The following is a 13,705-nucleotide window of genomic DNA, read 5'->3' as shown; positions in this document are numbered from 1 at the left end:
GGTAATACTCGTTATGCCTTATCGAATTTTCAACTTCACTACCCCCCCCCCCCTCAAGATAAGAACCCACAAGGTTTATGACTATTAGGTATATTAATAATAATCAGGGGAAACCTTTCAAGGCTAGTTGGGCCTACCGACACATCCCAAATTAAGTGAGCTTTCTATTTTTTTTATCTCATATATATTAGTAGTTTTAAAAACCAATTCCCAATTTTTCTATCATTTTCCATTTTGTTGCAAAACATTTAATTCAAGGGACAATTTTTTTGTTCTTTTTAATTAATTTTTTTTATAAATATTTACTTTTTTTGTATTTTTTATTTTTTTATTTTTTTTATTTTTATTTTTAACTACCTGGTAATATGGCAGTGATCTTCGTATGTCATGTTCCGATAAAACGACCGTATAGCATTTCATTCGCGGCCACAGCTTTTGGGTCCCCTCTACAATCAAATAAGTTCAGAACGCCCCCGTCTGAATGGAGATTGAGTACGAACGATAGCATCCAAACCTGCAAAACAAAGCTCAAAGCACCCAAAGCAGACATCAAACAGACTCTAAAACTTAAAACTGACTCAAAATACAAGAATAAAAGAAAACAAATAAAAACATATACAAACTCTACACTCGGCATTACCCGAGTCCTATCCCTATCAAGCAGTCAACCTAGGGATGTCGAGGCGAAACACGTCCTCCTCAACCGAATCAACCGGCCCACCAATATAATGCTTCAACCTATGGCCGTTCACCTTCCACAAGCTCCCATCAACATCTCGAACTTCAACAGCACCATGCGGGAACACCTCCTTGACCGTATATGGTCCTCCCCATCTCGATCTAGGTTTTCCTAGAAATAACTTCAAAAGGAAATTATCAACAACACTCGATCCCCACACTTAAACTCTTTCACTTTCTTCAACTTCCGATCGTGCAACGCCTTCGTACGCTCCTTATAACTCCACGATCTCGCGTACGCCTCATCTCTCAACTCCTCAACCTCATGAATTTGGAGATACCGGTTTTTCGCAGCCTGGGTCAGATCAAGATTAACGGATCTCAACACCCGATACGCTCTATGCTCTAACTCAACCGGTAGATGACACGTTTTCCCGTAAACCATCCTAAAGGGTGTGGTCCCAATAAGCGTTTTAAATGCTGTGCGGAAAGCCCAAAGCGCATCATCCAACTTATCGGACCAGTCCTTTCGGTTCTTGTTGACAGTTTTCTCTAGAATTCTCTTAATGCCTCGGTTTGCATTCTCCACTTGCCTGCTCGTCTGTGGGTGATAGGCGGTGGACAACCGATGGGTGACCCCATACCGTGCCAATGTCTTCCCCATCTGGGCATTGCAAAAGTGCGTGCCCCTATCACTGATCAAGGCCTTGGGAGTACCAAACCGACAAAACAACCTCTTCAAGAATCCCACTACAACTCGGGCGTCATTAGTGGGCAAGGGTTGAGCTTCAACCCACTTGGAAACGTAATCGATAGCCACGAGAATATATCGGTTCCCTCGAGAAGAAGGGAACGGACCCATGAAATCAATGCCCCAAACATCGAAAACCTCAAAAACCTGAATAGGGTTTTGGGGCATCTCATTACGGAATGAGATGTTACCAGTGCGCTGACATGCATCACACTGTCTGACAAACACGTGCGAGTCTTTGAAAATCGATGGCCAATAAAAACCGGAATCTAGAACTTTCCTCGCAGTGGAAGACGAACCATGGTGGTAACCAGTTAAACCCTCATGACAATGTCTAAGAATCTCACCGCCCTCTTCTCTACTCACACACCTCCTCAACACTCGATCGGCGCCTACACGAAACAAATACGGTGAATCCCATATGTAATGGCTGGCATATGCGAAAAACTTCCTCCTCTGCTGATAACTCATGCCCTTAACTACCACTCCTTTCGCCAGATAATTCACAATGTCGGAGAACCATGGCAGACCCTACTCTTCAGCACTAACGTACAAGACTGGCTCGCTCTCAAATCTCACTCTCACCATCATCAATGACTCGTGGGGAAACCTATCCCCGATGGTGTCCTCACTAATCTCCTCTCTTTTTGGATCATACAAACGTGATAAGTGATCCGCAACAACATTCTCCGCTCCCTTTTTATCTCTAATCTCAATATCGAACTCGGAAAGCAAGAGAATCCATCGTATCAAACGAGGTTTGGCATCTTTCTTGGCGAACAGGTATTGCAATGCCGCATGATCAGTATAAACGATGGTTTTGGACAGCACAAGATAAGAACGGAATTTGTCGAACGCGAAGACCACTGCTAGAAGCTCCTTCTCGGTAGTCGTGTAATTCTCCTGAGCATCATTGAGGGTCTTGCTCGCGTAATAGATAGGGTGGAAGTGCTTGTCCTTCCGCTGACCTAGAACAGCCCCAACTGCAAAATCACTAGCGTCGCACATGAGCTTGAAGGGTAAGCTCCAGTCGGGTGCTACTAAGATAGGGGCGTTAACCAGCTGCCCCTTGAAAAACTCAAACGCCTTCAGACAATCAGCATCAAATTCAAATGTGATGTCCTTCTCTAGAAGGCGAGTCATGGGCCGGGTGATCTTAGAAAAATCTCTGATAAACCTACGATAAAAACCCGCATGCCCGAGAAAACTACGAACGGATTTCACACTAGTAGGTGGAGGAAGTCTACTGATGGTGTCGATCTTAGCTCGATCTACCTCAATACTGTCTCGCGAAATCTTGTGCCCAAGCACAATGCCTTCAGTCACCATGAAGTGGCACTTCTCCCAGTTCAGTATCAACTTTGTCTCTATGCATCGTTTCATCATCCTCTCAAGATTAGAAACTGATCAAAAGAGTCCCCGTATACCGAAAAATCATCCATGAAGACCTCCATGGAACTCTCGATCATGTCCTGAAAAATCGCTACCATGCAACGCTGGAATGCAGGCGGAGCATTACATAACCCGAAAGGCATACGTTTGTACGTGAAGGTACCGTATGAGCATGTAAATGTGGTATTTTCCTGATCCTCATGCGTGACAGGGATCTGGAAATAACCTGAAAATCCATCAAGACAATAGTAGAAATGTCGTCCCGACAGACGCTCCAACATCTGATCGATGAACGGAAGAGGAAAGTGGTCTTTCCTAGTAGCGTCGTTAAGCCTCCTGTAGTCAATGCAAACCCGCCAACCTGTGATTGTCCTAGTCGGAATAAGCTCGTTTCGTTTTTAGTGACAACTGTCATCCCTCCCTTATTAGGGACGACCTGAACGGGACTCACCCATGAAGAACCAGAGATGGGATAGATCAGACCAGCGTTGAGGAGTTTGATAACCTCCTTCTTGACCACCTCCGACATGTTAGGGTTGAGCCTCCTCTGAGATTGGATTACAGGCTTGTACTTGATGTGCGTCGGATATGTCTATAATAATGAATCTCACAACTAAGTTTTAAATATAAACCGAAAATCCTAAAGCCACACACAACTGGCAAGTGTACCGATCGTAAGTAGTATAGACCTAGGAAGTCCGAGTATCGAACACGTGGACACGTAAGAACGCTAATGATCACTAACCCTAGACAAGACCTACCTAAGAAAAATATTTAAATGATTTTTGATTTTTATAACTTAACTTGACTAACTGGACTGACTGACAAAAATTACCAAAAATAGGAAACTTAACGGGGAACTAACTGTGTTAACTTCGGATGGAGAAAAACGTCTACCTAGGTCTGAATCAAACTGTAGGCCTAACAAGCTAATGGAATGGATGACATCAAGACACCGGTCCCTAAAGATGACACGACTAAGGATCACTCGGGCTCACTGGATTACCTCTTGGTCTCACTCAACAAGCCTTAACTACTCAAAGTCGACTAAAACGACCAAACCGGGAAACAATTGCTAACGTGCTCTAATGTTGACTCTCCTCTCGGTCTCACCAACAATCGACCCTAATGGAAATGAATAATACACAACCAAGGATAGAGGAACAATTCAACTTAAACCAAATAGATCAACTGGTCGCTCAAAACACTTAAATCGGACAAGAAACGAACTCGCTCTCGCGCAATCCTTATTCTAGCGTGCAAAGGTAATGAAACGACCCTAACTTCTTATCACCTCTCGGTCTCTAAGAAGGTGCCTAACCGCTATACTTTAACCAAAAAATCACGCAACAAAACCCTATGGTTGTACCTACCGCAAACAAACCCTAAACACAAAGTCTAGAATCAAACAAGCACCGATCAATCAATACGAAACTAATTAACCAACGCAAGGGGTTTAAGCAATAAATTGATATAATTTCCAGCCCTTAAACACAACCTATTTCATGTCTAAATCAAACTTTACAATAACAATTAACATCTATCAATCAAACAATCCAATAAACTCATCAAAACCTAACAATTATCATCATTCCTAGGTAGAACCGACAAGTTTAGCCTAGCATATTATTTAGACAACAGCAAATACTCAATAAAATCATCACATAAACTATTCCAGTCATCATAACAATCATTCAATGATCAATACTAATCATAAACAATTCAATCTCTCAATCAATTGCAAAACTAGTTAACAATTAAGCAAGAATAAGAAAGTGATTGAACAAAGTAATGAATGAAAGGATATTGAGATGTTCCGGGCTGCTCCTTGCTGCAATAATCTGATGGAGAACGATCCCGACACTTGGCTCTTGCTTCTTTTTCCTCCCTTAGCCGCCAAAACACCAAGACCTAGCTTCCACAAAACTTTTTTTTTCTTTTTCTTTCCTGTTGAGTTCTGGCCGATCGGACCTAGGCTGCCGCTCTAGGGTTTTTTTTATATAATATAATATAATGTAGTTTGGGCTTGTCCATGAAGCATACGGGCCGGGCCTTGAGCTTTGTCTTCAAATCATATGCGTAAAAGACTCGTAAACTGCTCAAGAAGCTCGGTTTCTTTCTTTTTTTCACCCATAACCTACAAGATAGTTAAAACTATGTAAAACCTATCTAAAACAAGTTAAAATACATAAAATATAATATAATACGTAGATAAAAGATGTGGAAAATAAGTGTGTTTTGCAACACATCAAATATCCCCACACTTAAGACTTTTTCGTTCCTGAAAAAGAATACTACACAGGATCATAACCGAGTTCAACTGACAACTCTAGGTTTATTTATTTATTATTATTTTTTTTTCTTTTTAAAGTATTAGAACAAGTGACCCGTTACCCAAATATTTCTTCCAACTTTCACCTAATAAGCTAGATCAGGTCGATTACCGGTATTGCTATCCACTTAAACCCATGCCCCTAATACTTACCGCGGCAAATAAGGCGTGACAATTTCATTAGTTTGTATGACCAAGCGGGACCTACACTTAAAACCCTTGCCGCCACTTCACCACGTTCCATTATGGTTTTACCGGGCCGAATCACCCCAGTTTGACTTAAACCTATTGCCACATGATCAAAACATTTTCGATGCAAAACCTATAAACTCTAGCTTGGTCCTTGATCGACCTACAGTAGTTTCCTTCATGGTGGTTTTTATTTGAAATTTTTTTTTTCTGCCTTTTGGTTTTTTGCTTTGCCTTTTGGCTTTTTGCAATTTTTTTTTTCTTTTTTTGAAAAGTCCACCATGTTGGACGATATTACAGACTGCATCAAGGCTCAGGTCTGCGCCACCGCGCAACAAAGGGCCGAGAAAAACTGTCTTCTGCTATTTGCAGGAATAGATACGTATACATAAGATTATACATATAAGTACGTATACAAAAATTAGGTTTTTATATAAAGGTGATCATATGACTCGAGGCTTGTGCATGACTCGGCTTTTCATTCCAGTCCTGTTACGGGCTTAGTTAAACAAACAAAACCCTAAGATGTTTCCCACTAAAGTAAGGCCATTTAAAAGGTTCAATGAGGTCAACAACCAAACCGCCCTTTCATTCTCAAAGGCTGAGCCTACCAGCACATCGATTACTGAGTCTAAACTGTTCGGTTGCCGTACATTACGTGCGGGTCTAATAGGCACTGTTCTTATTTATTATATATATATTTTTTGAAAACACCAAGAATTTATAAAATAACCACTACTCGGTAATAATATCATTTCCTGTTTAACGTAGAGAAAACAAATTTCAAGGGACTATTTTTTTTTCAAAATTTTCAAATTGTTTTTCTTTCTTTTTTTTTTTCAAAATTTTTCTACAACTAAGTAAAATAAATCCCATCCCCACACTTAGAACGAAATCGTCCTCAATGAGAACAAGGAAAAGAAATGAAATAAAATAAAATAAAAATAAAACAAAAATAAAAATTTAATATACAAGAATAAAACAAAGAACGGGTTACTCCCTTGGTTTGTGTGCAGAATCTTCAATAGCTGAGTAGTAACCAAACGACCGTATAGCATTTCGTTCGCGGCCACAACCTTGGGAGAACTTGTTCCAAAACGCCATCGTAGCTACCATGCGCATAATAACCTGTAAGAACTCAAACTCGCTCGCATGTAGCGGCGTACAACAGAAAACAAAAACATAAAGAAATAAACGTATTTTTGTGTTTTTGGTTTTTATGATTTATATTTTTTTATTTTTTATTATTTTTTTTCTAATAGAACACAACTTAAATCGACCGACTCGAATGGAGATTGAGTACGAGCGGTTTCATTTTAGAACATCCTGAAACATACAAAAATAAATAAAACAGATAGCACAAACAAATAACAGAAATACAAACTCTACAACTTGGGCAGTCTCCCGAGTGATGCATCCATCACGTCTACGTCTCAGTGAGCGAGTCAAGGTAGAATACCTCAACAGTCTGATAAGCTATCGGCTTGCCAATGTAGTGCTTCAGTCTATGACCGTTCACCTTAAACTTCCCAGTTTTATCCTCTATCTCAATAGTACCATACGGGAAAACCTCAGTGACCGTGAACGGTCCCGACCATCGGGATCCGGGAATAACCTCAACCGGGAGTTATACAATAAAACCAAATCCCCACACATGAACTGCTTGTTCCCCTTCAACTTTCTGTCATGCAGTTCCTTCGTCCACTCCTTATAACTAAATGACTGTGCATAGGCGTGATCTCTCAGCTCCTCTAACTCGTGCAACTGGTGGAACCGAGTAGCCTCCACGGCGGACATATCAAGATTGACCCTCTGTAGGGCCCAAGAAGCACGGTGCTCCAACTCGACAGGCAGGTGGCAGGCCTTCCCATAAATCATCCGAAACGGTGTGGAACCGGTCGGTGTTTTGTAGGCTGTACGGAAGGCCCACAACGCATCATCCAACTTGTCGGACCAATCCCGACGATTCGAACCAACCGTTTTCTCAAGAATGCGCTTGATCCCCCAATTACTCACTTCTACCTGCCTACTAGTCTGTGGGTGGTAGGCGGTTGCAAGCCGATGGGCGACCCCATAGCGTCGCAACGCCTTCTCCATCTGCATATTGCAGAAGTGAGTACCTCTATCACTGGTCAATGCCTTCGGGACACCAAAACGAGCAAAAAGGCTCTTGAGAAAACGGACTACAACTCGGGCATCATTCTTGGGTAAGGCTTTGGCCTCAACACACTTCGAAACACAATCAACCGCCACGAGTATGTACTTGTTTCCACGCGAAGATGGAAACGGTCCCATGAAATCAATGCCCCAAACATCGAAAACCTCACAAACTTGAATAGCATTTTGGGGCATTTCATTTCACGACGAGATGTTACCGACCCGCTGGCAACGATCACAACTCCTAACAAACACGTGCGCATCCTTAAAAATCGAAGGCCAATAAAAACCGCAATCAAATACCTTCTTCGCTCTCAAACTCGCACCGTGATGACCTCCTGGCTGTCCAACATGGCAATGGCTCAGAATCTGCCATCCCTCCTTAATGTCCACACACCTCCTGATCAACTGGTCAGCACCTATACGAAAAAGATACGGGTCGTCCCAAAGGTAAAACTTAACATCAGCAAAGAATTTCTTCTTTTGCTAGTAAGACATCTTCGGGTAGAACCCGTCCGCAAGATAGTTCGCGAAGTCGGCGAACCATGGAAAACCCTCATCCTGAGCTGAAATAAACATGAGACTCTCTGTCGGAAAGTGGTCATTAATCCTGACCCCCGGCTCTCCTAATTCAGCTCCCTCAAGAAGCGAAAGATGATCGGCCGCCACATTCTCGGCCCCCTTTTTATCACGGATTTCAATATCAAACTCTTGAAGCAAAAGGATCCATCGGGTAAGACGTGGCTTAGCATCCTGTTTGCTAAAGAGATAACGAATGGCAGAATGATCCGTGTACACAATTGTCTTGGACAGAACAAGATAGGACCAGAATTTATCGAATGCAAACACCATAGCTAAAAGCTCTTTCTCGGTGGTGGTGTAACTCTCCTGTGCACCATTTAGGGTCCGGCTAGCATAGTAAATCGGATGGAAGTGTTTATCCTTCCGCTATCCAAGAACCGCTCCGACTGCGAAGTCGCTCGCATAACACATCAACTCAAAGGGAAGCGACCAGTTGAGAGCAATCATGATCGGGGCGTTAACGCGTTTGTCTTTCAAAATATCAAACGCCTCGATACACTGCTCAGAAAACACAAATGGGGCATCCTTCTCCAGAAGTTTGGTCATGGGTCTCGCGATCTTAGAAAAATATTTAATGAACCGGCAGTAGAACCCAGCGTGACCCAGAAAACTCCGGATGGATCTCATAGAAGTGGGCGGGGGAAGATTAGAAATGGTCTCGACCTTCGCACGATCGACCTCTATCCCCGTACTTGAAATACAATGCTGCAAAACGATGCCCTCGCGTACCATGAAGTGACACTTCTCCCAGTTAAGGACTAGGTTGGTGTCAACGCATCGGGCCAACATCCTCTCAAGGTTAGAGAGACAATGATCAAAAGAACTCCCAAACACAGAAAAATCGTCCATGAACACCTCCATGGAGTCCTCGATCATGTCATGAAATATAGCCACCATGCATTTCTAAAATGTGGCTGGAGCGTTACACAATCCGAACGACATACGCCTGTAAGCAAACGTTCCGTATGGGCAGGTAAACGTGGTTTTCTCTAGGTCATCGGGAGAGATCGGAATCTGAAAGTACCCGGAGAAACCATCCAAGAAACAGTAGTACTGCTGACCTGCTAAACGCTCCAACATCTGATCAATGAAAGGTAAAGGAAAGTGGTCTTTCCTCGTGGCATCATTCAGTCTGCGATAATCAATGCAGACTCTCCAACCGGTCACAAACCTAGTGGGAATGAGCTCGTTCCTCTCATTGGTGATGACAGTCATGCCACCCTTTTTAGGAACCACTTGGACTGGACTAACCCACAAACTATCAGAAATGGGGAAAATGATCCCTGCATCAAGGAGTTTGAAAATCTCCTTCTTCACGAACTCCTGCATCTTCAGATTAAGCCGCCGCTGCGGCTGAACGATAGATCTATAATCACCCTCCATGAGGATTTTATGAGTGTAGAACGAAGGGTTGATACCCTTAATGTCGATAATCTTCCATGAAATGGCCTCCTTGTGCTCTCGAAGCACACTCAACAATCTCTCTCTCTCGACCTCCGTCAAAGCAGATGCAATAATAACCGGCAACTACCTCTCCTCGTCCAAAAACGCGTACTCCAGATGGGCAGGCAAATCCTTAAGCTCTAAGGAAGGAGGGGGGCTCTCGACGGAAGGTCGGTCCGTCGGATCGTCTCGTACGATCCCAGCAGACTGATGTGTGACTAATAACCCTATAATAATGACCCTCACAACTAAGTTTTAATATTAAAAAGAAAATCCTAAACCACACACAACCGGCAAGTGTACCGATCGCAAGTAGTATAGACCTAGGAAGTCCGAGTGTCGAACACGTGGACACGTAAGACGCTAACGATTACTAACCCTAGACAAGACCTACCTTAGAATAATATTTAATTGATTTTTGATTTTTAATTACTTAACTGAACTAACTAGACTGACTGACAAAACTTACCAAAAATAGAAAACTTAACGGGGAATTAACTGTGTTAACTTACGGTGGAGAAAAACGTCTACCTAGGTCTGAATCAACTTGTAGGCCTAACAAGCTAATGGATTGAATGATATCTAGACACCGGTCCCTAAAGATGACAAGACTAAGGATCGCTCGGGCTCACTGGATCACCTCTTGGTCTCACTCAACAAGCCTAAACTACTCAAAATCGCCTAAAACGTCCAAACCGGGAAACAATTGCTAACGTGTTCTAATGCTAGATCACCTCTCGGTCTCACCAACACTCGACCCTAATGGCAATGAATACTACACAACCAAGGATGGAGGAACAATTCAACTTAAACTAAAATAGATCAACTAGTCACTCAAAACACCTAAACCTGACAAGAAACGAACTCGCTCTCGCTCAATCCTTATTCTAGCATGTAAAGGCAATGAGATGACCCTAACTTCCTATCACCTCTCGGTCTCAAAGAAGGTTCCTAACTGCTGTACTTTAACCAAATAATCATGCAACAAAACCCTACGGTTGTTCCTACCGCAAACAAACCCTAAACACCAAGTCTAGAATCAAACAATGCACCGATCAATCAATACAAAACTAATCAATCAACACACGGGGTTTATGCAATAATTCACCAAAATTTCCAGCCCTTAAACACAACCTATTTCATGTCTAAATCAAACTTTATAATAACAATTAAGGTCTATTAATCAAACAATCCATAAAACCTATCAAAACCTAACAATTAACATCATTCCTAGGTAGAACTAACAAGATTAGCCGAGAATCATAATTGGACAGCAGCTAGCATTCAATAAAAACATTATATAACTCATACCAATCATCATAATAATCATCCAACAATCAATTCTACTCATAAACAATTCAATCTCTTAAGCAATTGCGAAACAATTCAACAATTAAGCAAGAAACTAAAATTGTATGAACAATGAAAAAGATGTAAGGATATGAGATGTTCCGGGGCTGCTCTCGGCTGTAAAAACTGATGGTGAATGATCCCAAGACTTGGTTCTTGTGTCTTCTTCCTTCCCTAGCCGTCACATGATCAAACTCTAAGCCGAAAAAAGTTTTTCCTTCTCTCCCTTGCTGTTGCCTGGCCGATCGCAGCTTAGTAGGCTGCTAGGGTTTTTTTAATTTTTTTTATGTTATAATATTGTAAGTAATGGGCCTCCATGATGCATATGGGTCGGGCTTTGAGCTTTGTCTTGAACTTGTATGCGTAAAAGGCTCGTACAATGCTCGAAAAGCTCGGTTTCTTCTTCCTTGTAACCCATAACCTACAATATGAACAAACTTATGTAAAACCTAAATAAAACGAGTTAAAACACCTAAAATATAATATATTACGTAGATAAAAGGTGCGGAAAATACGTGTGTTTTACAACACATCATAGACACTTCAGACTCAGGGGAATGTGAATCGGTGTCGTCTTCCGTTGACTGATCGGTCATGGCAACCATCTCAATCTCTGGAATGTCCCTATCGAGAATCTGAGTGTCGGAGGCAGATCCTCCACAGATCTCACTGAAAAACTCCCCAACATGCTCCATGATGGTATCGACAAAGTACAAGGAGTCATCAGCAGACTTGGGGTGTTTAAGTGACTGTCGAACGTCAAAGATGACGTTCTCATCCCCAACTCTCAAGATCAACTTACCCTCGCAGACGTCTATCAACACCTGTGCAGTGGTAAGGAATGGTCGGCCAAGAATAAGCAGTACACTATCATCATCGTTCATGTCCAGAATGACAAAGTCCACCGGGAAGATGAACTTATCGACATGAACAAGCATGTTCTCGACCACCCCTCGAAGGTATTTCACAGAACGATCAGCAAGCTGGATACTCATCCTGGTGGGCCTCGGTTCGCCTAAACCCAGCTTGCAATACACGGAATACGGCATGAGATTAATGCTGGCACCAAGATCACCCAGTGCATGAATAACCGTATCATCACTCAAGATGCAGGGAATCGTGAAACTCCCTGCATCGGCCATCTTCTCTGGTAGCTTCCTCTATAAGACAACAGAACAACTAGTACTCAAAGGGATGGAAGCTACCTCAGCCAACTTCTCTTTATTCGACAGAATACCCTTAAGGAACTTCGCGTGTTTAGGCATCTGAGTCAGTGCCTCAAGGAATGGAATATTAAGGTGAAGCTACTTCAAAAGATCAAGAAATTTAGAATTCTGCTCCTCATCTCTGTCTCTGCGGAGTCTCCCGGGGTATGGTACTCTAGTTTTGTAGACTCTCAGCGGCTCGCTCGGTAGCTGCTGTCTCTTGGCTTGTGCTGAACTCCCTGGGCTGCTCCTCTGATGCACCTGGGCCGGTGGAGACTCCATCAGAATCTCCTCATCCACCTGCTCCTCTACAACTACTGCAGGCTCCTCGACTCCTCCTCCTCTGGACCTCTGCTGAATCACGGGCTCATCTCGTGCCCCTGCGCCCCTCCTCGTCGTCACAGCTTTCGCGAATCCCTTCGGGTTCTGCTCGGTGTTACTCGGTAGCGTACCCTGCGGCCTCTCGTTCAATCGACTGGCTATCTCTCCCATTTGCCGCTCGAGACTCTGAATCGACGCTCCCTAATTCCTCATGAACTGCTCGTGTTCCCGAAACTTCTCCTGAGTCTCCTTATGTCGGGAATCCTCTCGCGTCATAAGCTGTGACAACATCTGCGTCTGCTGCGCCAACATGTCCTCCAAAGTGGGCTTCTTCTCCCCACTGCTCGCTCCCTCACCCGCATCCTGGAATAGACTCTGACGCTATTGAAAACCGGACTGATTGCCGCTCCTCCAGTTGGAATTCTGATTGCCTCTCCACCCCGAATTATAAGAATTGAAAGAATTTGGATTTCGGTTCGGATTTCCTATAAAGTCTACGGCCTCCTCTTGCGAACTGACTGGGCACTGAACGGTATCATGCCCTCCTCTGCATATCTCGCACAACTTGCTCTTCGTCTGCAAGTCCTTCACAATCTGCGCTAACACCTCTACCTGTGCCGTGAATGCGGTGGTCGTGTCCACTAAATGCATGCCGCGTGATATGGATTCGACAGTCTTACCACCTTTTACGGGTGGTCGCTGGTATCCACTCATAGCTAACCCGTTAAACAAAGCGATGCACTCATCCGGGTCCTTCGTTGTCAGCAAATTTCCTCCCGCCGTCGTGTCAAGCATGTTCTGTGTCACATATGTCACTCCATTATAAAACTTCTCGAAAACCACCCAATCTTGCAAGCCATGGTTCGGGCATAACGCTAATATATTTCTAAAACGCTCCCATGCCTCGTAGAAACTCTCGGCTTCCTCCATCTGAAAAGAATGAATCTGATTACGTAGACGAGCGGCCTTAGCCGGAGGATCGTACTTCTCAAGAAATTGGGTCTGCATGGCAGCCCAAGTAGCTATGGAGCCTTGTGGGAGGGACTCGAGCCACAGACTCGGTTTATCGATGAGCGAGAACGGAAAAACGCGGAGTTTCACGGCGTCTTCGGATACGCCGGCAAGATGGAAGGTGTCGTAGATACGCGCGATGCGAGTGAGATGATGATGCGGGTTTTCGTGAAGTAACCCGTGGAATTGAGAAGAATGAGAAATGGTGTTCAGAATATTCGACGGAATCTGCCAGTTCGCGTTAACTCCAATGGCGGGTGGTGCGATGCTGGATCTCGCGCCAGCATTGGCCGG

At 43.4% G+C, this 13,705-nt stretch overlaps 1 protein-coding gene across 1 annotated transcript; it reads right to left on the bottom strand.

Moving 5' to 3' along the window:
• Positions 1–656: 656 nt before the first annotated feature.
• LOC143563902 (uncharacterized) lies at positions 657–1,342 on the bottom strand. The gene is made up of 2 exons (XM_077051335.1): positions 949–1,342; positions 657–850 (listed from the first exon to the last, which is right to left on the bottom strand). The coding sequence occupies exons 1-2, from the start codon at positions 1,340–1,342 to the stop codon at positions 657–659; spliced, it is 588 nt and encodes a 195-aa protein (XP_076907450.1).
• Between the last annotated feature and the right edge of the window lie 12,363 nt (positions 1,343–13,705).

This window comes from Bidens hawaiensis, unplaced genomic scaffold (assembly GCF_021521415.1).
Source record: "Bidens hawaiensis isolate Kalapana, Puna unplaced genomic scaffold, B.hawaiensis_p1.1 tig00001206_1, whole genome shotgun sequence".
Classification (NCBI taxonomy): domain Eukaryota; kingdom Viridiplantae; phylum Streptophyta; class Magnoliopsida; order Asterales; family Asteraceae; genus Bidens; species Bidens hawaiensis.
This window is presented reverse-complemented; position numbering and strand designations above follow the sequence as displayed.